General features: G+C 37.6%; 1 protein-coding gene across 4 annotated transcripts in view; it reads right to left on the bottom strand.

Annotated features, from left to right (window-relative positions):
• The window catches only part of SNTG1 (syntrophin gamma 1), a 929,093-nt gene that overhangs the window by 387,926 nt on the left and 514,384 nt on the right, over positions 1-26,783 (bottom strand). For all 4 annotated transcript variants that reach the window (XM_030938149.1, XM_030938152.1, XM_030938151.1 and 1 more), the window contains 2 exons: positions 16,928-16,981; positions 8,848-8,982 (listed from right to left, as the gene is read on the bottom strand). In XM_030938149.1, the coding sequence (XP_030794009.1) occupies positions 8,848-8,982; positions 16,928-16,954 (162 nt within the window). In that variant the 5' untranslated portion in view covers positions 16,955-16,981. The remainder of the gene's footprint in view (positions 1-8,847; positions 8,983-16,927; positions 16,982-26,783) is intronic.

A 26,783-nucleotide genomic window follows, 5' to 3' on the forward strand; every position in this document is an offset into this window, starting at 1 on the left:
ATCACAACTCTATAAACAATACTTGCCCATCTGTAAGTATTTTTCTACTCTTGAAAAATGTTTCTCTTCTTCCATTTTTTTTTTTTTTTTTTTTTGAAACGGAGTCTTGCTCTGTAGCCCAGGCCAGGGTGCAGTGGCGTGATCACGACTCACTGCAAGTTCCACCTCCTGGGTTCATGCCATTCTCCTGCCTCAGCCTCGGAGTAGATTTAGCATCTTTTTTTTTATTTTTAGTAGAGACGGGTTTTCACCGTGTTAGTCAGGATGGTCTCGATCTCCTGACCTTGTGATCTGCCCACTCGGCCTCACAAAGTGCTGGGATTACAAGTGTGAGCCACAGTGCCCGGCCTTCCTTTTCTTAATTTTATTGCACATATTTGGAATGTCAGTCTACCCAAAAAGACCAAATAACAAGAAGCGCAAACATAAAATACTTTGTATTGCAAAATTTATAGACATACAATCAAATGTAAAAACAAGATTAAACTGATAGCGTCTTTTATCAATGTTAGTAACCCATGACCACTTTTATCTCTAAAATGTTTTAAAAAATCAGTTGTATTTACTTAGAATAGGTCAAATTTTATAGAATACAACCTAAGTGTCTGTCAACAGATGAATGCATAAAGCATATATATACACAGTTGACCACAATGCAGCCAGAGGAAAGGAGGAAACCCTTCCATTCGTGATAACATGAATGAACACAGAGGACATTATGCTTAATGAAATAAGTCAGGCACAGAAAGACAAATGCTGTATGACCTCGCACATGCATAATCTAAAAATGTCCAACTCATAGAAACAGAAATTAGAATGGTGGGCTTCCAGGGGCTGGGGAGTGGAAGAAATAGAAAGTGCTGATAAAAAAGTACAAACTTTCAGTTATAAAACGAACAATATCTCAGGGTCTAATGTACAGCAGGGGAGGTGATAGATATGTTAAGTTACTGCAACAATCATTACACAATGTGTATATACATCTATCAAGTCATCATATTGTACACCTTGAATATATATATTCTTTGTCAATTCAATATTTTTTTAAAAAAAGAAGAATGCAATCTCATTAAAATCAGCAAACAAATGATAACATTGGCATACAAGAGTTATTTTTACAAGTTTAAAAAATATAGACAATGTGTATTTTGTGCGTGTGTGTGTACACAGACTCTGATCTCTATGTTGACAGATTTCAGTGAGTAGCTCTGTGATGTGGGAAAAAGAAAGAACAACCTTCCTATCTAGGCCTGCACACACCATCCCTCCCAGGTGACCTATTAAGAATCTATCCATAATAAGTGCACTAGTCTAGATACATTCTCTCTCTGGATCACATTTTCACAGATAATGAACCTCAAAGAGCCATATCCTATATCATGTCACACCCATGTGGAAGCCAGTACAAATTCCAAGGTTAATAGTAGATACTAGTTCTCTTAATGTTATCTTCAGGAAATTGTGGTTTCACTTGTGGGATTGCTAATTGCATGTTTTATCCCACAAGGAAACTGGAAGAAGTTGTTTGGTTGATTTTAAAGTCTAATGGTACCCATTACACTGAGGTACTGATTGTACTGATGCTATTTATCTGATAGTTCTGCCATATTTGGAATTTAAACTCCATGATTCTTCATGGTTTTCCTATCTTTAACTAGCAACACCTTTGTAATTGGTGTCTCTATGGGAAAATAGATAGCCATCTTGTATTGATTTTACTCTCATTCGCCTTTTAAAAATATTTCATCAATATTTAAAACTAGCACAGGCTAAATTTAATTTTCCTTCAGGGCACATTGAAGGGTATACTATCATGAGAACAGCCACAGATATCTCTGACTTAGAGTGGTAAACCGTTCAGAAGGATGACAGGAACTGAATGTCAGATTTCAGTTCCCCTGGAGCACCAGGGGAAGATTATCACTTTCTTGTATGTTAACTGAAGCTTTAACACATTTATCTGACAACTGCCATGCATCATTCTGATCAACAGTCACTCTACTATCTGCATCTAAAGATCTTGAATAATTGCCGCCTACGTTTTGATACTATTTTTAAATTATCACAGATGAAACAGGTTTTATCTGATATGAACTCAATGCTAAAACTTCAACTGTATAATCTCTGAATAAATCACAGAATGTTCTTCAAAAGTAGCTAATAAAAGGCACTGGGGGAAAGCAGTATTTTGCTGATAGAAGTCACAGTAAATGCATGGATATTTCAGTTTTAACTCTCTAGCTGTCTCTTGTAGGTGAAAATGTTGACACACATTTCTAAATGATCAACATTTTATAGGACTTTCAGCATAACGAGAATTAGAGTCAGATGTGCTAAATATGTCAGAGTGTTTTTTCTCTGCGCCACCTCCTCAAGCCTCTCAGGAGCTACCTGACTTCTATTATAAACTCCTAGACCCACTAATCAGGGAGTGATGAGCAGGTTTAAGCCCCATTTGATGGGGGTTATTGTTAAGTCACCTTCATTAGAAACTCACCCTGATAAAGCCCTGGAGCCCAGCTACAGGTTCATCAGCCGGTGGTTTTCTGGTGCTGACTCTGGGATTATTACCTGTTCCCATAGTTTCCTCTCCTAATTCTAGAGGTTTGTGAAGCAAAGCCTTTTCCCAGGGGTCCCTTCACTATCCAAATCCTATATCCTGCCCTCTCACAGAGGCTGCCCTTACATACTTACCATGAATTCTCGATTCTGGTTTCTGCAACTGAGCTATGCCTTACAGTATGTCCAGGAATTCAGAGCAAGGAGCTAAGAGCATCACTTGGCATGATGTCTGGGTTTTGGCCCATCTGTCAATCCTTGATTTTCAGATACCAACATTTTGGCCGACTGGAGCTTCTCCAAACGCTCAGTTCTGTGCCCCCTCCCTCAGAGCGAGCCTTTTGCCTGGGCTCACATCCCACTATTTATCCTCCATGGACAGTAGGTTAATGTTGGGGCTGATGGAAGCCTCTCCTGCCTTTGGTATAGATATAGAGAAATTGTCGAGCTTACCAGTAACTCCCTATCCCAGACCTTGTCCCACTGCCACCCCTGAGTCCCAGTCCACAAGGGTTTTTGGAACCACTTTTGCACAATTTTAACAATGACAGAAATCTAGCATAACTGACTCCCTAGTGATTCTAACCGCACAAGCCTTTGCTTATTTCTCTGCCTAAGCCAAAATAACTATGGGAGAGATTTACTTTATAATTTAATGGAAAAATTTAGTTTATAGTTTAAAGCAAGGATGAGGATAGTCCGTTCCCAAAGTTAACCTTTTCCCTATTTGGGGACTGAAACTGTCTTTGTAAAACTAATGAAGGCCATAAAATTATAATTATGCTAGGGACCTGAATTCTGCTAAGATATAGGCATAAACAGCACCTAGGCATTGTTTCCTAGCTTGCTTTTTATAATTGCTTACTGCTCAAGATTCACATAGCCAGGTGTCCGAAGGTTTGTAACTTCCCCAGTTGCCCCTCTAGGTAACATTGCTATTGTGAAACCTCAGCCTAGTCTTTGAGATATTTTTCAGACTTTGCATTCTAGTATACCAGCTAATGCCTCCCAGACAAGTGACTCCACCCAGGAGCTAACTAAATGCCTGAAGACAGTTTTGGCAGCACTGTGATTTAGGCCCTGATCCAACCAGTCAGTAGAACCCATTGCCTAGCTGCCTGCCCACCAAACTATCCTTAAAACCCTAGTCTTCAAATCCCCAGGCAGAGAGATTTGAGAAATATCTCCTGTCCTCTTTGCTTCACTGCCTTGCAAGTATTAAACTCTTCCTCTAATGCAGTACTGGCTGTCTCATTGTATTGGCTTTTTTCTGTGCAGTGAGCAAGAAGAGCTTGACTGAACTGTAACATTTTCTTTCAGCCTGAGCAAGGCAGGTCAAAAGTTCAGGCAAAGACAATCCTAGAAGCAGCTTTCAGCTAATGTGATAGACCTGAAAATATAAACAACTTCCTCCCTGTTGTGGAGTTGGAGAAAAAACTACAACATTCTATAATTCTCAGGATTTTTCAGCAAAGTGGAGCTTCATTTATCCCCCTCACGAGTAAACTGCCTGATAGCAATCTTCTTCTCAGCCCCTTGCCCCTGACTGTCCTATTTTCCACCCAGACCTTCAGAGCATTGCTTCCAGATAACAAAATAGCTCCTTGCCTAGGGTTCAGACTGACATTTGCCTTTCCTTAGAGCATTCTCCCAACCTTTCCACTCACTTACACGGACTGAGAGTTAACACTCTATTTGTTGTAATACTCAGATAAGACTTTCTGCTCTCCAAAGTTGGATGATTATCTCTGGCCTAATCTCTTACTGTCTCAAATGCATCTCGTAATTAGCTGGTAAGTGGGGTGATCCCTGTCCAGAGAGCACATGGACTATGTATTGTGGCAATACAACACAAACAATGCACTGTGAAGGGTCAAGTTTAAAGAGGGTATCTTTTAATACAGAGGTGTCTGCGGGCCTTTACCAGTGGGAGGTTTTAAAAAACAGAAAAAGGGAGTTTTCCCAGAGAAAATCTGGCTCTCTGAAACTACAGTGTGCTACTTTCTCTGTTGTAGATTGGCTTTCCTCAGAGGCAGACCTAGAAGTTAGAATTCCTTCCTGGGACAGGGGTCCCAGGAAGTACTTTCAAGTAAGAAAAACAATTTATAGAGCAGAAGAAAAAAATTTAAAAGCACACTTGTTCATCTCAATTGATTCAGAAAAAGGCATTTGACAAATTTCAAGACCTTTCGATATAAAATTCAACACTGCCTCAATACTCAGCCAGCTAGGAATAGAAGAAAACTACCTCATCATAACAAAGGCAGTATATGAAAAACCCATACTCAAAAATACTCAAAAATGAAGCTTTTCCTTTAGGATCTGGAATAAGAAAAAAAATGCCTGCTTTTACCACTCTATTCAGCATAGTATTGGAAATCTTAACCAGAGTAATAAGGCAGGAAAAAGAAATAATAGTCATCCAAATTTGAAAGGAATAAGTAAAATTATCTCTGATCACAGATGACATAATCTTATACATAGAAAACCATAAACATTCCACAATAAACTATTAGAACTAATAAATTCTGCAAAGTGGCAGAATACAAAATCAAAATTTAAAAATCCATTACATTTCTATGCACTAACAATAAATAATCCAAAAATGAATTAAGAAAATAATTTTTTAACAATACTATCAAAAATTATCAAATACTAAGGGTTTAACTCAAGCAAGGAGTTGAAAGACTTGTATACTGAAAACAACAAAAAATTGCTAAAAGAACGTAAAGTACACATAAATAAATGGAAAGATGCTATGTTCATCTATCAGAAAACTTACTATTATTAAGATGCCCATACAACTAAAAGTGATCTACAGATTCAACATGATCCTTATAAAAACTGCAATGGTATTTTTTCAAGAAATAGAAAAATTCATTCTAAAATGTATTTGAGATCTTAAGGATCCAAAATTAGCTGATTTCAAAATTTGCTATAAAGCTACAGTAAAAACAAACAAATAAACAAAAGGCACAACTGTGTGTTACGGGCGTAAAGACAAATATATAGACTAATAAACTAGAATAGAGAGGCCATAAAAACCCCCTTGTGTATATGGTAATTTATTTTGAACTGGGTATCCAAACGCTAAAGAATGAAGTTGGACCTTTAACTAATGCCATGTACAGAATAGAAACTAACTTAAAATATAACCAAACCTACAAGTAAGAGCAAAAATTATAAACTCTTAGAAGAAAATATAGGGGGAAAAGATCAATTAATAATAATGATGCTCTACAAACTCAGTGTTCACTGCTGAGTGAGTAGATAAACAAAAGATGGTATAAATACACAATGGAATGTTATTCAGCCTTTGAAAGGAATGAAATTCTGATATATCCTTCAACATGGATGAACCTTGAAGACATTATGATAATTGAAATAAGCCATCCACAAAGGGTCAGATATTGTATGATTCCACCTACAAGATTTACCCAAAATAGTCAAATGTAGAGGCAGAAAGTAGGACAGTGGTTAACAAGGGGTTAAGAGGAGGAGTATGGTTCAGTGCGTACAGAGTTTCAGTATGGCATGATGAAAATTCTGACAATGAATAGTGGTGATAGTTACACAACAAAGTGAATGCACGAAATGCTACTGAACTTTATACTTAAAAATAGTTAAGATGGTGCATTTTATATTATGTATATTCTACCACAGTTGGAAAAAAAAAAAAAGAAAAACAAAACTTAACTGACCATATAAGAGTGGGTCTATTTTGGGCTCTTCATAATGTTCCATTGACTGACATACTTGAATTTATTACAGCATTACATTGCATTTATTATTAGAATCTTATAGCAAGCTCTGAAATCAGTTAGAATAAACCCTCCAACTTTGCTCTTTTTATTCAAGATTGTTCTGGTTATTGTAATTCCTTTATACTTCCATGTGAATTTTGGAATCAACTTCTACATATCTGCAAAAATATTTTGGGGTTTTGAACTGGTTTAGGGTATCTGGAGAGATGTGACAGCTTATCAACACTTAGCTTTCAAGTTACAATCATGGCATATTTCTCCATTATTTGTTTATTTTTTTTAATTTCCTTCAACATAGTTTTTATAGTTTTCAAGACAGAGATCATATACATCTTTTGTTAAATTTGTTCCTAAGTATATTGTCTTTCTGATGTATTGTGGATTGCATTTTTATTTCATTTCTGGTTGCTTGTAGGTAGTTTTAGAAACACAAATGACTTGGGCTATTGTCCTTATTCCCAGCATCCTTGCTAAATTTTTGTGTTATTCTATCTTTTGTAGAATTCTTAAGGTTTTCTGTGCATACCATCATGAAATCTATAAGAAAAGCCATTTTGCCTCTTCCTCTATAATTTTTGTTCTTTATATATAATTTGTGACTTGCTGTAGGAACATGGTGAACAACATTGATTAGTGAGCAAGGTATTATCCTTGACTTGCTTTCAAACTCAGAGAGAATGTTCAATGTTAACTAACATATTAGAGAGAGGCTTTAATTAGATGACAGTTGTCAGATTAAGAAAAATCTTGTCTACTCATATCTTGCTTAAAGTGTTTTGTGAAAATGGGTGTTGAATTTTCTTTTATTTTATTTTATTTTTTTTTTTTTTTGAGGCGGAGTCTCGCTCTGTGGCCCAGGCTGGAGTGCAGTGGCCGGATCTCAGCTCACTGCAAGCTCCGCCCCCCGGGTTTACGCCATTCTCCTGCCTCAGCCTCCTGAGTAGCTGGGACTACAGGTGCCTGCCACCGCGCCTGGCTAATTTTTTGTATTTTTAGTAGAGACGGGGTTTCACCATGGTCTCGATCTCCTGACCTTGTGATCCACCCGCCTCAGCCTCCCAAAGTGCTGGGATTACAGGCGTGAGCCACCGCGCCCGGCCTGGGTGTTGAATTTTCAAATGCTTTTTTGAATTTGTTGACAACGCCATAAGATGTTTCTCCTTTATTCTGCCTTCAGTCTTCCCAGCACTCTGAGCTTTATTTACATGTACAATTATCTTTTAAGGAGCAAGTAGGTCTATGTGTATCAGTTATTATTGACTGTGAAATTTGAAATCAATAATATTGTCTCAGTATTGAAGTAGTAAATTTTACTGATTTTATTTTTTGATCTCGGGACCAGTGTGATATATTTATTCTAGAGAGTTGTATGACTCATGCCACTTCTCTATTATTAACCAAAGGGAAGAAAGGACAACCCATGGGAACAGTTTAATCAGCCTTGACATCCAGGCCCATGATTCAGAATGATTTAAATGGTCTGTGACAAAAGAATAGTTAACAGTCTGCAAAATGTCCATTATCTTTAGTTGGCAAAGGCCTATTGATTTAGGGCCTTGAGTTACTCCCATAGGGTATTAGTAAGAAGTGATGTGAGAATTCAAGTTCAGCATTATTTGCCAGCTACTAAACACTCCAAGGTAAGTCTATTAATAAGGTACAAATTAAATCTTCATGCTAAATAGCTGCAGATGTTTGGGAAAAGCAGGGAGCAGACTACACGCTACTGTCTATAATTTTCTTCTGAGATCACATATGGCAACATTGTTAAAAAAGATGCCTTTAATGGCATTATTATACAATGAATGATAAACTCCAGAACTTGTTTTATGACAATGTCTTTTAGTGGAATAAAATCTAATCTCATCTAAGGATGTCTTCCACAGCTATGCTGCCTCGACATGAGTAAGTACAGCAATCAGTTTTGCACTGTAATTTATGGCTCTTTCTGAGGCTAGATTAGGAGCAGTGTAATGTGTCAATGGGTTGGAGCATTGGAAAACAGAATTTGCTACAGCACTTGGGCATAATTCTATTAGGGAGGTCCACAGAATCATTCAGACACTATCCCAGGGGAACATCACTCACGATGAGTTCAGTGACCGCTGCCTAATGTCTCCTGCTTCAGTGATGCTGAAGGATGGGCCCCACCCTGGCACCACTCTCAATAGTCCAAGTTCATGAAACATAAGACCAGAGCAGAGGACACCACCATGCGCAGTTCTCAATTAATTCTCTATGTGAAAAGGTAGAACGATCAGAAAATCCAGTGTCACTCTCATCATATGATGACAGCTAGGAGTCATAGACAATAGGCTGGAGATGGGCCCAAAATGCATGTTCATGGACCCCAGGCAAGGTTCTCATACAGGGCCACTGCTTACTTAATGATGTAAGCAAAAATTACATGCAGAACCATTGACTAGACACTGAAAGAAAAACATATTTAAAATGGTCTGTGAATAAACATTTTTATTAACAAAAACAAACACAAAAAAATTCAACAGAAGAAAAAGTTACTTACACCAGAATAGAAAGGCTCACCAGACACACATATCACATCCTGTTCCTGGATCATCAAAATATCTTTGGCTAGGTGCAGCCGGACTTTGAAAGGCTCCTGGTTACCATCCTGCAGCAAACAAATTCCTGTCTTTGTCTTCAGATTAAAAAAAAAAAGAAAAAAGAGGAAAAATTATACTTAGTTTATAGGTTGTAATTTTGTGGCCAATTTACAGCAACATACAGTGAATAACATTTAAGAAGTGGTGAAAACACACTCTGATGAGCCTGAAAATGAATACTTATCATGGGTGCAAGGGAAAAGGAGAATGATTTTAAGTAAAGCGAACTCTCGGATAATGAAAACGATGTCCAAAATTCACACAAAGAAGTGGGGAGTAAGGATTATGGTACATGTACTACATTTTTAAAATAATGAGAGGTTTTGTAATACTTATAATCTAAAAATAAAAAGGTAATAGCTTTATTGAGATATAATTCAAATTCCATACAATTCAACCCTTTAAAATGTACAATTCGTGTTTTTTAAAATATAATCAATGGTGTGCAACCATCACTGTAATCAATTTTAGAACATTTCCATCACTTCAGAAAGAAGGAACAGACTCCTATTTCTCCATTTCCCCTCCCACTGCCCAAGCCTACTCTAAACTCCAGTATTTCAGCATTCCTAGTCACCAACAAACACATGCATGCATACACACATGCACAGACATGCATGAAAACACACACACACACACAGTTTATACCTAGAAGGAAATAAGGGTAACAAGGTGAAGTAAACTACCCAAATTAACATAGTTAATTAAAAACAGAGCCTAGTTTAAGACCCAAGATTTTTGATGCCTAATCCAATATGTTGGCTTTATATACTTTGGGGAATTGTGAAAATGGACTGTAAAGATTTCTGAACTTGTGCTATTATTACCTAAGTAATCACCAAATAAGTCCATGAGTTTTGTCACTTATCCAGAATACGTATGTTAATCTGGATTAATATAAATATTCTCCCTAGCAAATGCACTTAACATTCCCATTTGTCACAGACACAAAAGGTAATTCCTTTGAGACAGAATATAATCTTTAGCTCTTATTCTGCACCAAAAAGTCCATAGGAATAATGACCACTTTGGAAATGACATTTTCTTTTAATAATTATTGAGTCATATAACATAGTGGAATATATATATGGGGATATATACTTATCCTCAGAGTTAATTGGTTAATTAATTTCAAATTTAAAATATTAGCAAATAGTAATTGCATGTATTAATGGCAAACAATGTGAGGTTTTGATGCATGTATATATTGTGTAATTATTAAATCATGATAATTAGCATACACATCACATTAAACACTAATAATGTATGTGTTGTGAGAACATTCAAAACCCTCTCTTCCAGCTATTTGTGATATACAATATTGTTAGCTATGATCATCCTACTGGGCAATAGAGTAACAGAGCTTATTCCTCCCATCTAACTGTAATATTGTACCTGTTGGCTAACATCTCCCCATCTCTGATCCTTCCATGAGCCCCAGTGTGTGGTAACCACTCTTCTACTCTCAACTCCAACATCACTTACTATCAGGAAAATGCAATTCAAAACCACAATGTAGCACCACCTCACCCAAGTTAGAATGGTGACTAACAAAAAGACAAAAACTGGCAAATGCTGGTGAAGATGTGGAGAAAAGCGAGCTCTTATATACTGTTAGTAGAAATGTAAATTAGTATATCCCTTACAGAAAACAGTATGAAGATTACTTTAAAAATTAAAAACTGATCCAGCAATTCCGTTACTGGGTATATATACAAAGGAAATGAAATGAGTATGTCAAAGGGACATCTGCACTCCCATGTTTATTGTAGCATTATTCTTAACAGCTAAGATATGAAATCAACCTAAATGCCCATCAACACAGGAATGGATAAAGAAAATATGGTACCAATACACAGTGGAGAACTATTCAGCCATAAGAAAGGAATAAAATTCTGTCACTTGGAATAACATAGATAAGGCTGGAGGACATTTTGCAAAGTAAAAACTGCCAGGCACAGAAAGACAAATATCATATTACATCACTTATATGTGAAATCTATCTTTAAATTTAAGGAGCACGCTATCCCAGGCAAATAATACCAGACTTTCTCTTGGAATATACATTTCCATGGCTATTGCTGGGAGTCTGCTACTTTAAAAGAATCCTCTGTAATATTGATGGGAATATATTTATATACTGCAGCCTCCAAAGATATCTCTTTCTCTAAACTGCTTTTGTTCTCGTGTGCTAATGCATACTCTTTTACCATCTATCATATACACTCTTATATTAGTTTAGAATTATTTTGTAAAAGTTATGATGTCTTTTTAGGAAAAACAGAAGCTTTTTCATGAGCAAGGAAAGCATTTTTTCTTCATCCATGGCACTAGCACACGTGTGCTCATGAAACCAGGCTGACTAATCTAGAGAAAATTTTAAGTGAACATATCTAGAGGACAAAAATCTTTTAACACAAGCAGATTGTACTTTCCCTAATATAGAACATAATTTTTCTATGTTTTTGCACAAAGTCACTCATGCTTACAATGCGATATTGGAGAGGGGCCGACATGGAGCCTTTCTGAGGGGCGAAGCCACTCTGAGGAGTGGCAATATGAAATAATACATCAAAGCCAAGTGATCATAAATGAGCACATTTGTTGATTTTTTAGTACAGTATATTCCAGGACATTTCTCCCCCAGAAGTGTAATGGAATAGCTGGTAATCACAAATAATGCTCTGTTTGAACTTCAGGATGAGAAAAGGGTTTTCCCTGAAAGCCCAGAAATATACTTTTGGTACACATCAAAGAGATGCCAAAGATCATCCAGGGAAAGTTTGAGGAGCTAAAACAAAACCATGAGGATATTCTCATTTAATTTCTATGTGGCCAAAGCTATCATTCACATAAATACTATGTAAAATGTTCACAAATTATTAGATCGTTGTCTGGAGAACAGAATACAGTCTTTGAGCTCGCTTTTGAATTCTGAAAAGACAAGAGTTGCAGAAAATAAAGAATGAGGAGGATTTTTTTCTTAGAATAAATCACAGAAGCACACACACACACACACACACACACACACAAACACACATTCCAATAAATAGCTACTGGAGAAAACAGCACACAAAGTGCTAAAACAGATCGGTTAAAATACGTTTCCAGAAGTTAGAGATGTTACACATGTTACCATGAAAATTCAGCTGGTGCACATGGAAACACATCTAAAATCCTACACATTTATTAATTTTGCAAATACCGTGCAGCATTAACAGAGAATCAGACATGAATTCGACAATAGTCCCTGACCTCATAGTATTCGTACTTATTTTACCTTATGTTATTTTATTTTTTTCTTGAGACGGAGTTTCGCTCTTGTTGCCCCAGGCTGGAGTGCAGTGGAGCGATCTTGGGTCACTACAATCTCTGCCTCCTGGGTTCAAGCGATTATCCTGCCTCACCTCCTAAGGAGCGGGGATTACAGGCGCCTGTCATCACACCCAGCTACAAGATTTTTGTATTTTTAGTAGAGACGGGGTTTCACCACCCTTTTGGCCACGCTGGTCTCGAACTCCTGACCTCAGGTGATCCTCCTCGGCCTCCCAAAGTGCTGGGATGACAGGCGTGAGCCACCGCGCCCTATCTCGTACTTATTTTGAAAGTATATATATATGAAACCACAATATGACATCTGATATAGGAGCAACATGGGGATGGGAATTTAATATTCTTGAGGGATGGGTGTTTATGGAGGATAGGAAATATATGTGGTTTGTCTTGAAAAAAACAAATTGAGGAAACCATAATTAAAGGAATAAATATCATTTTAATCAAGAAGGAACACATGAGTAAAGATATGCAAGCATGAAAATGCACGCCACGTGATGATGCAGGAAAATGAAGGTGCGCTCGCCGCTGAGCCTGTGTAGTCCGGCAGGGGCCGCTGAGGGAGAGATGTCTGCAGAGGACCAGGCGGGCCAACGCCCTGTATGATGGGCGAATGGTGGACGGTAAGGGAGACGCCATACATAAATGTGAGCAAGAAGATAATACGTTCACTGTTATGTGTTCTAAATGTATTTCTTGTAGCAGAGTAGAAGACGGAGAAGAAATGGGAAAGTTAAAACACACTTATTGTTGACAGAAACAGGCACTGAGCAGGGAAGCTGGGGACTGATAAACAGGTGCATTGGAGTCAGAGCTTCTCTGGGAGATGCAGGAAGATGGATAAACTCCGTTTCAGGGCACTGTCTTGATTAGAATCAGCGTTGCTGGACTAAGATCCTCACTCATGAAATGTGGTCATATATTTCATTTATTTGTTGTTTAATAATAATTATTCATATAGTGCTCACTGTGTGACAAAAAGTATTAATTCGTTTTTCTCCCTTAACAAAAATTAATGCAGCCATCTGCCTTTACAGTTTAGACAAGTGCAGAGGGACCCAGAGGAAGCAAAGGCTAGAATTCAACCCAGGCAGCTGGACTCTTCACCACACGGCCTGCTTACCTTGTACACAGATTATTTAAGAATGCCATCCCCAATTGTCCTGTATACAGTGACATGGCTACCGGCATCTTTCACTGGAGAGAATTATGGTTATCAATAATCTCCTATTGGGGTGTGGATAATTTTGAAAAGAATACTTGAAGCAGCTATTCTTCATGTATGGAAGCAATGACCGCTAGAGAGAGAAAATGAGTAAGAGACTACTCTGGAACTTACAGACGGTCTTCCCCAAAGTCAAACTACCAGGAGGCTGTCTGATAGAGGAAGAAGTTTGATCCCCACTCCTTCCTGAAGTGTTTTAAGAGCTAAAAATGGGACACCAAATCATGGGAGCAGTTGCTGGTTGGTGCTGCAAACCTAAAACAGCCCCACCTGCAAAGTCTTTACAGATCTGTGGACTCAAATTGTTTAGATATCGAAAACCACCTACATAATTATTGGTCTCAAATTTCAATATAAACTGAAGACACACACTCATCTTCTTTCTTTCTATTAATGTGACATCATTTGTCTCCAAACTTTGTTAACTTTGCATACCATTGCACATAAATAAAGGAATGTATGTGATATAGATACTGTATGAACGTATTTTGTACTTTATAAAATATACACCAAACTTACAATTTTAAATGGATGATTCATTTAAAAATGATACCACTGAGGACAGAGGCATGGGCAATGACTTCATGTCTAAAATGCCAACAGCAATAGCAACAAAAGCCAAAATTGACAAATGGGATCTGATTAAACTAAAGAGCTTCTGCACAGCAAAATAAACTACCATCACAGTGAACAGGCAACCTACAGAATGGGAGAAAAATTTTGCAAATGAAGAAAATGTTTATGAATTTGCATGGATTTACTCTTTAAACAAATCTCACATTTAACTTCTCTCACATTTAAACTTATTAAGAATTTGTACTTTCTTAAACGTAGGACCTACACTGGATCTTTATAAAAGTAGAATGTCATCCATTTTCTACTTAAAAATTAAGACCCTTTTAATTTATGTTCTAGTCTTTCAAAAAGTGCAACATGTATTTTAATGAAATGTTAAAATTTAAGGTCTTTTAATTTTGAAATATGTTCACAATGTCAGATGTAAAAACGACAAACTATAAAAAATAGACAAAGACCTTAATATGAACTGCAAATTTTCTTGCAAGCATCCACAGTATTTCCATGTTTCAAGTGCCAAATACTATTTAATTTGTTTTGTCTTAACTGTACTGCATTGTAGCAGTAGTGCACTAAACGTTCTTTTAGGCGAAGTGCTTCAAACTGCCTCATCATTTACATTGCCATTCCTGGATTACTTTTAATCATGGCCTTTTCCTTAACTAAATTGTAGCCATTGTTCAAGTCCTAGTACCAGACTGAATTCTCTTTGAAGTCTTCTGAAATCATTCTACTCAAAAATGAGGAATCATATGAGTGATTTAACTTCCCCTTTCCTCACTTTCCTGAACACATGGATTCCATTAAGTAAATATTTGCCCCAAAATTGATCATTATTGTCTTTTGGCATCACATATAGTGACTTCAGCAATATTTATCTATATCTCATATGAGTGATTTAATTTCCTCTTGTATATTGTTATCTCAGTAACAGATTGTCACTCTTTTCATTACTAAGGATTACTAATTTATAAGAACTAGTATAGTGATCACAGCATTACCATTGTAAATAAATCTTCTGAATCTTAATAGAATTCGAGAAATATCTCAAATCAGTACATCAAAACAATTTTGTTTACAAAAAGGTCTTGTAAATCTTTCCAGCCTCTGAAATTCAAAATAAATCATTTGTTAAAATATTATTTGGCCACTGTCCAGTCTCTATCATATGAATGTCATGTGTCCCATAAGTATCTCATTCACACAAATATCCACTGGGTTTCAATGAGTGCCTTACTACTCAAGACATAAGGGTTGCACATTAATGGAAATAGAAAACTTGCTACATTTAAAATTAAGTATGCAATTATAACCAGAAATGGCCTGGGTGCGAGGGCTCACCCTTGTAATCCCAGCACTTTGGGAGGCCGAGGCAGGTGGATCATGAGGTCAGGAGATCGAGACCATCCTGGCTAACAGTGAAACCACGTCTCTACTAAGAATACGAAATATCAGCCGGGCGTGGTGGCGGGCACCTGTAGTCCCAGCTACTCGGGAAGCTGAGGCAGGAGAATGGCAAGAACCCAGAAGGCGGAGCTTGCAGTGAGCCGAGATCACGCCACTACACTCCAAAAAAAAAAAAAAAAAAAAAAAAAAAAAAAAAAAACCTGAAACAATACAATTAAAATATAACACACAAAGCTTCTAGAATATTAATTCAATTTTTAAAAATATATGAACCAATAAGTGCTAAGTTGCAAAGATGAATAATTTACATGTTCTGACCTTATAGTATTCTGTGTAACACATGAGAAAGATTTGTAAACTGCATTATAATTGATGAGTATTAGCATAGAGATATGTTTAAAATGTTATGCTTAAAGCATTAAAAGTAGAAACATAAGAATAGAAATATAAAAGCAATTTATTAGTTTTCTGAAAAACCCTTATATTTACAGTCTGAACTTTGTACCAACTGTGACAAACATTTTTAAATATATATTTTTTCAATTGCTTTAGAAGAAAATAAGGAGTTATGTTCCACAAATTCACACAAGAACTGTAAACACACGACATTTTCACTAAAATAACAGTCTTCACAAGTTTAAGAACTGAAGTCTTTCCCCGGTTTGATTTTAGCACTACCAGAGGTAATCCAGTTATGGTTGGTTTTTGTTGGGTCAGTTACATACCATAAAAAATGCCTTAAATCTTTTAAGCAAATATAAAATATTTTTAAGCTGCATGTATTTTTATTTTGCCTGAAGAATGAAAACACAATGTTTTGAACGTTACATAGTTAGCAAAAAAAAAAAAAAAAAAAAGGTAGTCTTTCTTCCTAAGATGGAATGGTTATATTCCCTGGGGGCCCATGTCCATGCACTAGTGAACCGTACACTTGAACGCTCTTTCACATCCTTGAAAGACTAATGTGCCACTTTAACTCGTGCTGAAATGTGATGACAGCTCTACAGAGAATCTAAATTGCTGTGTATTAATACTTAAATAATATTGAATTACTTAAATAATATCAGAAACATAAAATAATAGAATTTTAGGGCTGAAAGGAACCTTAGATGTCTTCTAATTTATTCCCATTTATGTGAAAAGAATTCTTTCCAACACTTCCACTACCTGAAAAGTGCAGAGTTGGTGGAGAGAACCAACTCAATTATATTTAATATGCTGCAGTCTTCCTAAAGAAAGAGTTAAAGTCCGAGGCTTTCCATACACAGTTAGGCTTCCTATCTTTGCAGAAGGAGAACATAATCTGGAAAGAAAAAGAGCCCATACCCCTCTCTCCATCTTCTGCCAAAAGCAGAGTTTTCTCTATATAAATTGGAGCCAAGTGTTTCCTGCTTATATTCTGTTTTCCCTGTTTGAAAAGCAGAAAGCTCTGTACTCACCTCCTCACAGGCGGTTCTGAAATCCATGTGCTATGGCACCACAAAGGATGTCGTCTGAAAAGACACAGAAATAGTAAGCGATTAGGCACAGCATGGCATGTGAGAGAGAACACTAACATAGTGGAGGAAATCGTGAAGCAGAACTTGTGGGAAAACTGTGTTTACAACCACCTGTAAGGAACAAGAGCTCCAGGGCATATTGAAGAGAGGAAAATGAAGAGATGAAAAAAGTCTTAATCCCCAGCTTTTAGGAAGTATAAATATCCTGCCATCATTCAGTGTGATGAAGAGTGTGCATTTCCAGGCACCTCTCCATCCTGCCAGCAGGCGTTCAGACTCCATGTACCAGCAGATCAACCTCTTCTCACTCATTCCCAACATGCATTGTGAAACCTGAGTTTGCAATTGAGAAAGAAACTTCAAAAAGAGCAATTAAAGATTGCCTTCATATGGTTATCTCATGGAAAAGGTTGACTAATCATTCTCTTTTTAATTAAAAAGCTACATGCATGAATACTTCTCTCTGGAACTTAAAATTTTATTCACAATACGATGTAAGGAAGCAAGCTATTTGTCAGAGTGAATAATAAGAAAAATCAATGTATAAAATATCTAAAATAGATTCATCTATGGTCACTGTAATATCTAAATGATGAATGTAGGTTGAAATACATATAAATGTTTTTGTAAAATTATTCTGGAGTGTTTTGTTTTCATTACTTGATACCCCTAACAAAACTAAGATTTGTCACGGAAAGTTGACACCCAGACACTATAAAACAAAGCAATGCAGAGCCAAAACAGAATGGATAAGTAAATGAGACATCAAAGTAAGGTGAATGGTTAATTCCAAAATAGAAGACGCTATACTCCTCAAAATTACTCCTCCTCTCAGCCTTTGGAAGAGTAAACTATTATATCCTTCTTTGGCATTTCTTTTTAATTATACAAGATTGATTAATGTTTTATCAGGTAAGTGTGGTAAAACAGAGTAGGAGGTATCACCATGCTGTCACTGAACTGATGGATTACTACTATGGATTTTGAAAGAAAGAGATTAGCCATCATCAGTATTAACCAAACACATCATATAATCTATTAAATATTTCCCCTAGGTAAATCTTGTGGATTGCGAGCCTCATTAGTATTAATGAAATTTTTATTACTAACAATTCTTTTTCAAAATTGCTCTTAAACATTTTATTTGAAAAACTTGTAAATATTTTCTTGTCTCTAACTCTGATATAAAGTTATTCTTTTACTACAAAAGAAGGAAAATTTTGATATGTATTGATTATATAAAAACAGGAGACATCTGGAATCAACTTCTTGCTACTAAAAACCAACCAGAGAAATAGACATGAGGATACTCAACCATCTAAATATAACCTCATGCTTGTTTTATATGCTGAATTTAATTTTAATGCATAAATTTTAAAATTTTAATTATTTCATGATATGGCACATTTGAGCAGGTGCTGTATCTGTACCTTCTACCAATTTAGTAAATCTTCCTTTTTTTAAATTCTAATCTTCTATTCTTTTTCATCAAAACAGTAGGTAATAATATCAGTTGTTTGTTCAGAAAAATAATTAATACATAAGCACAGATATATAAGTATATATCTACATACTGTTAGATAAAATGTGTAGGAGATAACCGATTTGGATTGAGTCCCTACCTTAGGTTCTACTAGACTAAATCAAAAATGAAGTTACTCATGTTAAAGCTTCACATCACCAAACTGAAAGCAAGCTGTTTGACTTCTCTAAAACATTGGAAGAGGGAATAATGGCCAAATAGCCAAACAGGCCAATTTTAGCTGGCATTAAAAGAAGTCCCCTCTGCTTTAACCCTAAAAGGAAAGTAACTTTGTAATGAATAATCTATGTTTTGGCTTTTATTCTGCTTTCTTCAGCCCTTTTCTGCAAATAAATCCCACCTCCAGGGCTCAGCTCATCAGAACATCTTGTCTGAAGGTTTAAAAGAGATGCTGCCCTGATTCATGAATCACAATAAAAGCCAATCCAATCATTTCACTGCAATTGTTGTATTTTTTCTTCTGACAGTCCTCCACTTCCATTTTTCTCTACTGTTGGATTCTTATATTAGTTTGTCACATTGATTGCAATTAATGAACTGTTATTGATACATTATTACTATCTAAAGTCTAAACTTCATGTGTGTTTCCCTTGTTTTTCCTATTGTCTGTTTTCAGTTCTAGGATCGCTTCCAAGGCACCTCATTACATTTAGTCCTCTTTTCTCCTTAGGCTCCTCTTGGTTGTGACTGTTTCTTAGACTTCGCGTATTTTTAAAGATGTTGGCAGTGTTGAGGCATGTTGGTCAGGAATTTGTAAGATATTCTTCCATTGGGATTATTCTGATGTTCTTTTTAGTTATTATAGTGTAGTTATGTGGTTTTGGAGGGGGAAGATCTCCAAGTAAAGTGCCATTTTCATCCCATTCAATCAAGGATACATGCGAGCAATACGACTTAACACTCGAGTGCTTGCTAACCTTATCATCCCGCTGACATAGTGTTTGTCAGCTTTTTCTATTGTAAAGTTCTTTTTTCCTCTTCTCTCCACACAGTACTGGTTGGAAAGAGGTTACTACGAGTAGCTCACACCTAAGGAATTGAAGGTTATGCTTCCCATTCCTGAGGCTGACCTATCTACATAAATTATTTGAGATTACTCTGCACAGGAGACAGAGTTGTTTTCCACCATTTATTGATTGAGCCAATCATTTCTTTTAGGACCTCTCTTCTGACAGAGCAAAGAAATATCTGTGTGTATACTAATCCATGTTAGCATGCACATATCGATAGACATGTCTATGTATAACCACCTGCATCTATATCAAGCTGAACAACAATTATTAGTGATGTTCCACCTCTAATAGCAACCACATGTGCTATTCTAGTCTTCTTTCTTCGCTTATCTGTAAACTTTTACTGTACAAGATTGATGAATGCTTGTTTAGGTAAGTGGTAGAATAGGCTAAGAGGTGTCACCATGTTGTCACTGATAAATTATTACTATTGGCCGTGAAAGGAAATAGATTGGTCATTTTCAGTAGAAACTGAACGTGTCATACAATCAATTAAGTATTTCGTAAGTCTCTGACAGTGAGAAACCTAGTTTCCAATAACCAACCGTTCATGTGCTCAGTTGTGCAATCCCATTATACATGTATAGTCACAAGAAATGCTAACCCACAGGCCTGTGGGAAACAACTTTATCCATTAGAGCATAGTTTATTTTACCTTTCATCATATAGACTGCACTTATTATCAAAAGTACTTATGTCTACTCCAGCGATGGGTGGGGAGAAATGACCATATGCTAGCTTCTCTGCAGACCTCACATGTTTCCCGTGCCCTCTAGCATTTCTGCAATTGCATGAGAACAGTTTCCCCAAGAAGCTGCTGCCCTGTTGGTCTGGCCTTAAAATGACACACACAGAGCCAAACATCTTATATGACCCACAGAATGCAAGGTGCAGCCTAACTACCCTTACATCCTTGCCCAGGACAGAGCTGCCACAGTCACACTGTAGACCTGTGAGTCAAATAAGTGATTGATATTTGTGGTGGTGAGCTTTAGGTGCTACAGAGCCCAGTCATTTAATCAAACACTAATCTAGGTGGTGCTGTGAAGTTTCTTTGCAGATTATATATATAATCAATTCACTTTAAATAATGGAGACTATTCTCAATAATGTGGGTGGATCTCATCAAATAAGTTGAAAGGCCTCAGAAGCAAGCTTGAGTTTTCTCTGAAGAAGAAATTCTGCATCTAGACTACATCAGCAGCTTCTGCATGAGAGTTTCCAGCCTGCTGGGCTGATGTAGATTTCAGACTTGCTGACCCCCAGTCACATTAGCCACATACACAGTGCTTCCATTCCTCTGTAGAACCATGACTGATATAGATTTGGGTACCAACAGTGGTTTTGAAGGAACTGAATTCTAAGAATGAGTTTTTTGAATTAGTTTTGAGGTTTCAGGGATTGATTCTGTAATCTAATTAGGTTTAAAGGCAGTAAAGACTCTGTTTCCAGTATTAACAAGAACACTGGTAGTCCATGGCACATAAAGGCAATACAGATACACACAATATCACCACTGAACACTACTACTCAAGTACTGATAAGACAAGGTTCTCAGTGAACAAGTATTTGATAACTTAGAACAGTTCTGTCAAATAATGAGTGCAATAAGATTGGCTCTTTGCTCTTAACCATGCTATAGAAAGTAGAGAGAAAAAGGGTGAGCCCAGGATTTCAAATTTCTAGTCTATGACCTTCATATATGACCTGAAAATGCCTATGTCTGTCTTAGATTATACCTTTATCTCCTATAGTCACAAGCCTGAGTTTTCTGAACAGTAAGCCCAGAGTCTCATCCTGTTAGTCACTGAATTACATCACAAATTAAACCCCCAGCCTAGCAAAGTTTCTTCTGTTAAACACAGGCATTAGAAAAATGGGACCCTGAATATTGGAATGAAGACATATATGAAGTCTGTGATGAAGCTGGGCTCAGTGAACCCCTAAGTTCTACTGAGTCTTCTTTGGTAGTAGAGTGATGGCCTTTGCTGAGGTGGTTGTCCTAAAAACAATGCTCATTCTCCTGAGGATCCAACCCCACCAATCCTCTTTCCTTTTATAGATATAAGTAGACTCAAGTGGCAACAGGTGAAAAAAGGTGAGATACAAAGTTTAACCCATTAAAGGTGTGTTCCACTCCAAAATCATTGTATATTTTTTCAATTTATACAGACAAAATTCTGGGGACTATGTGTGGAATGGATGTTCATGATGTTAGATAATGTTGGAAGGCATAAAAATTTGGACTAGGTCACATTGATTGATATTGCCCCACTAAGAATAAATTCTGGATGTAAATTTGGGGTGTTGGAAAGGGTTCTGAGCATTTGTTTAGTTGACTGGGTTTAAACATGGACCAAAAAAAAATGGCTTATAATAAATTACGTTAAAATGCCAAGATCGCCTTGGTATACTGCAGAGGAAGGTAACAGATGACTTAGGAGTATTGGAGTGTTAGAGTGGATTTATCACACAAGAGCTGCTCACTCGCCCTGGGAGCCCAGAGAATGCACCTTTCAACTTGACTCTGAGGAAAAAATTTGTGGTGTGGCTCTGTTAAAGAGCTCTTCGGTCACTCTTCTGTGTAGGGCAGAAATTACCATGGGAACTATTGCCACTGAACTGGGATCCTTACATGCAATGGCAGTAATTGGATCCTGGGACGGCAGGGGCCAAGTGGCAAAGACAAAGAAGCCATGGTTATGAGAATGGAAATCAGGACCAAGGTAGTAATCAGAGTAGCTTAACTCAGAGAGGCTTACAGTGTTGTCAAGTTGATCATGTGTCCCTAGAAGCAAAACAGACAGGAAACTTACTAAATTTTTACTTGATCAGTACAAGCAAATGAGTTCTAGGTTGAGTGAAAAGTCTAGTATGAATCACCAGAATAGAGTCATAGACTCTCATTCAGTTCCCAGAATTGAAATGATTTGTAGAACCAGAGCCTCCTTGCATGATGGTGATGTGGTCTGAATGTTCATTCCAAATCTCATGTCAAAATGGGATCCCCGGTATGGTAGGTGGGCCTGGTGGAGAGTGTTTGTGTCATGGAGGCAGATCACTCATGACTACTTTGGTGTCCTCCCTGTAGTAATAAGTTAATGCTAGACCTGGCAGTTTAAAAAGACCCAGCCATCCCACTACTGGGTATATACCCAAAGGATTATAAATTATTCTACTACAAAGACACATTCACACGTATGTTTATTGCGGCACTATTCACAATAGCAAAGACTTGGAATCAACCCAAATGTCCATCTGTGACAGACTGGATTAAGAAAATGTGGCACATATACACCATGGAATACTATGCAGCCATAAAAAAGGATGAGTTTGCATCCTTTGTAGGGACATGGATGCAGCTGGAAACCATCATTCTTAGCAAACTATCAAAAGCAGAGAAAACCAAACACCGCATGTTCTCACTCACAGGTGGGAACTGAACAATGAGATCACTTGGACTCGGGAAGGGGAACATCACACACTGGGGCCTATCATGGGGAGGGGGGAGGGGGGAGGGATTGCATTGGGGAGTTATACATGATATAAATGATGAATTGATGGGTGCTGACGAGTTGATGGGTGCAGCACACCAACATGGCACAAATATACATATGTAACAAACCTGCACGTTATGCACATGTACCCTAGAACTTAAAGTATAATTAAAAAAAAAAAAAAAAAAGATCATGATCTTTGATCCACCTGTTACTGTTAAGTATTTTACTGAGAGAAAAGCAAATGCACTAAAAATAAATAAATAAATAAATAAATAAATAAATAAATAAATAAATAAAAATAGTCTGTAACCTCCCTTCTTTCTCTTTCACTTACTCTCTCACCACATCACATTCTGGCTCCCCTTCCATCTGCTATAACTAAAAGCTTCCTGGGACCTCAGCAGATGTAGACTCTGGTGACATGCTTCTTGCACAGCCTGCAGAACCATGAGTCAAAATAAGCCCCTTTTCTTTATAAATTAGCCTGCTTGAGGTATTTCTTTATAACAGCACAATGAACTAATACAGAAGGGAAGTCGGGCCATGTAAAGAAGGACCCTGATAACCTACCACAGGTTTATATTGTTAATCTTGCACCCAGCCTTCCCCAAAGAACTGTATGATCTTTTCCCAGGGTAAATAAATGTGAATTAAATATGAATTAAAGAAGGGAAACAACCATAGCTTTCAGCAACTACCAGACACTGGTTCTGAAATGACACTGATTCCTGAAGACGCAAAACACCACTGTGGTCCACCAATCAGAAGAGAGGTTGTGGAAGTAACCAGTGGAGTTTTGGCTCAAGTCCGTGTCAGGATAAGGCCAGGGTAGTCTGTGAACACATCCTGTGTTTTTTCCCTGGTTCTGAATGTGTAATTAGAATAGACATGCTCAGTAACTAATAGAATCCCGGCATTGATTTTCTGACATGTGGAGTGAGAGCTGTTGCTATGGGAAAGGCCAAGTGGTTGCCACTAGAACTACCTTTACCACGTAAAATAGCAAACCAAAAGCAATACCAGTTTCTTAGAGAGACTGTAGAATTTATTACTATCATCGAGGACTCTAAAGGTGCAGGAGAAGTGATTCCCACTATATCCCAATTCAGCTGACCTATTTGGCCTGTGCAGAAGACAGATGGATTTTGGAGACTGACAATGGATTACTGCAAGCTTAGCCAGGTGGCCACCCTAATTGAAGCTCTTTAGCAGATGTGGTTTTATTGCTTGAGCAAATGAACATATCCCCTGGTACCTGGTACGCAGCTATTGACCTGCCAAATCCCTTTTTCTCCATTCCTGTCCATAAGGCCCATCAGAAGCAGTTTGCTTTCAACTGTCTAGGACAGCAATACACCCTCACTGTCCTACCTCAGGGATGTATCAATCTTCAGCCCTATGTCAATAGCTCACAAAGATTTTGAATCACTCCTCCTTTCCACAAGATTCCACACTGGCTCATTACAGTGATGGCATTAAGTTAATTGGACCTAGTAAGTGAGAATTAGCAACTATTCTAGGCTTATTAATAGAGCATTTGTGTGTCAGAAAGTGAGAAATAAATCTGACAAAAATTCAAGGACCTCAGCAAAGTTTCTTGGGGTCCAGTGGTGTGATGTCAGTTGAGATACCCTTCTAAGGTAAAGAATAGGTTGTTGCAGTTGGCCTCTACTACTACCAGAAAAGAGGGACAATGCCTAGGGGGCCTATTTGAGTTTTGGAAGCAACATATTCCTCATTTGGGTGGGCTACTATGACCTCGTTAGATAAGTGACTCAAAAAGCTGGGGATTTCAAGTGCGGTCCAGAACAGGAGAAGATTCTGCGTCAGGTCCAGGCTGCTGTGCAAGCTGCCCTACCACTTGGAACATATGATGCAGAACATCTGTTATGTGAAGTGGCAGTGGCAGACAGGGATGCTGTTTAGACATGCTTTGGCATGTCCCTGTAGGTGAATCACAGGACAAGTCCTCAGAATCTGGGAGCTAGTCCCTGCTCTCTTCTCAGGATAATAACTCCCCTTTTAAGAGACAGTTCTTGTTCTGCTATCGGCCATTAGTAGATACAGAATGTTTAACCATGAGACACCAAGTCACCTGAGATGCTCATCATGAACTGGGTATCATCCAATAGACCAAGTCATAAAATTAGGGGTAAACATCATCAAATGGAAGTGATTGGCACAAGCAGACTCTAAGGCACAAACAGTTTACATGAGAAAGAACTTTAAATACCTATGGATTCCACTCTTGCTCCATTACCTTCTCCCTCTTAGCCCACACCTATGATCTCTTTGGGGGTTTCCCAATCACAATTCACTGGAGGAAGAGAAAAGTTGGCTGGGGTTAGAGATGGTTCTGCACAATATGCAGGTGCAACATGGACTTCCACTAACCAAGGCCAACATGGTTACAGCCACTGCTGAGTGTCCAATTTGTTAGTAGTATAGACCAACACTGAGCCCAGTATGGCATAATTCCCCAGAGTGATAAGCCAGGTACTTGATGGCAGGTTTATTGTATTGGGCCACACTTACATAATGGAAAGGTCAGCATTTTGTGCTTACTAAAATAGACATTTATTTTGGATATGGATTTGTCTTCCCTATACACAACGTTTTTGCTAAAACGGCCATCGGTGGATTTACAGAATGCCTTAGTCACTGTCATCATATTCCATACACCATTTCTTCTGATCAAGGCACTCACTTCACAGCAAATGAAGTGAAGCCATGAATTCATGCTCATAAAATTCACTGGACAGCTCTTACCATTTTCCCACCACCTTGAAGAAGTTTGCTTGATAAAGCAGTGCAATGGCCTTTTGAAAACTCAGTTATGGCATCAGCTAGATGGCATTTTCTTGCAGGGCTTAGTCAAAGTTCTCCAGGAAGCTGCATTTGCTTAATATATGGTGCTGTTTCTCCCATTACCAGAATTCATGAGTTTAGGAAATGAGTCTCAGTATTACCCACTACTTACTAGCAAAACTTTTGTTTCCTGTATCTGGGACCTTATTCTCTTCTGGTTTAGAGGTCTTCATTCCACAGTGAAGAATGTTTCTATTAGGAGATCCAACAAGGATTTCACTGAACTGGAAGTTGAGATACTCCCAGCCACTTTGGACTCCATTGCCTCTGAATCAACACGCAAAGAAATGAGTTCCTCCACTGACTGGGGTGATTGATACTGATTTCCAAAGGGAAATTGGGCTGCTCCAGCATGGAGATCAGGAAGAGTGTGCACAGATTCCTTAGGTGTGTCTTACCATGCTTGTGATTCATGCCAATGGAAAACTGCAATAACCCCATTCAGGTGGGGACTGTGAATGGCCCAGACACTTCAGGAATGAAGGTTTGGATTACCTTACCAGGTAAAGAACTATGACGAGTGGAGGTGTTTGCTGAGGACACAGGGAATAAGGAACGGGTAGTGGAAAAAGGCAATTATTACTACCGACTACCACCACACTATCAGCTGCAAAAATCAGGACTGTAATTGTTATGTATTTCTCATTTTGTTATGAACTTGACTGTATGTGCATGTACATTTACAAACATATTTATATGTGTCTATATACATATGTATATGTCAACCATCTTGGTTTTCTTCCCTTCTTTATTCCCTTATCATCTAACATAAGATTTATTAATAGATTAATTTTATATCACAGCATTTAAATTATAGCATATCAAGGAGAAGAATGAACATTACTCAAGGCCTTTGCATCATCTTCTAGGGA

The sequence above is a fragment of the Rhinopithecus roxellana genome, chromosome 9 (genome assembly GCF_007565055.1).
Source record: "Rhinopithecus roxellana isolate Shanxi Qingling chromosome 9, ASM756505v1, whole genome shotgun sequence".
Taxonomy (NCBI): Eukaryota; Metazoa; Chordata; class Mammalia; order Primates; family Cercopithecidae; genus Rhinopithecus; species Rhinopithecus roxellana.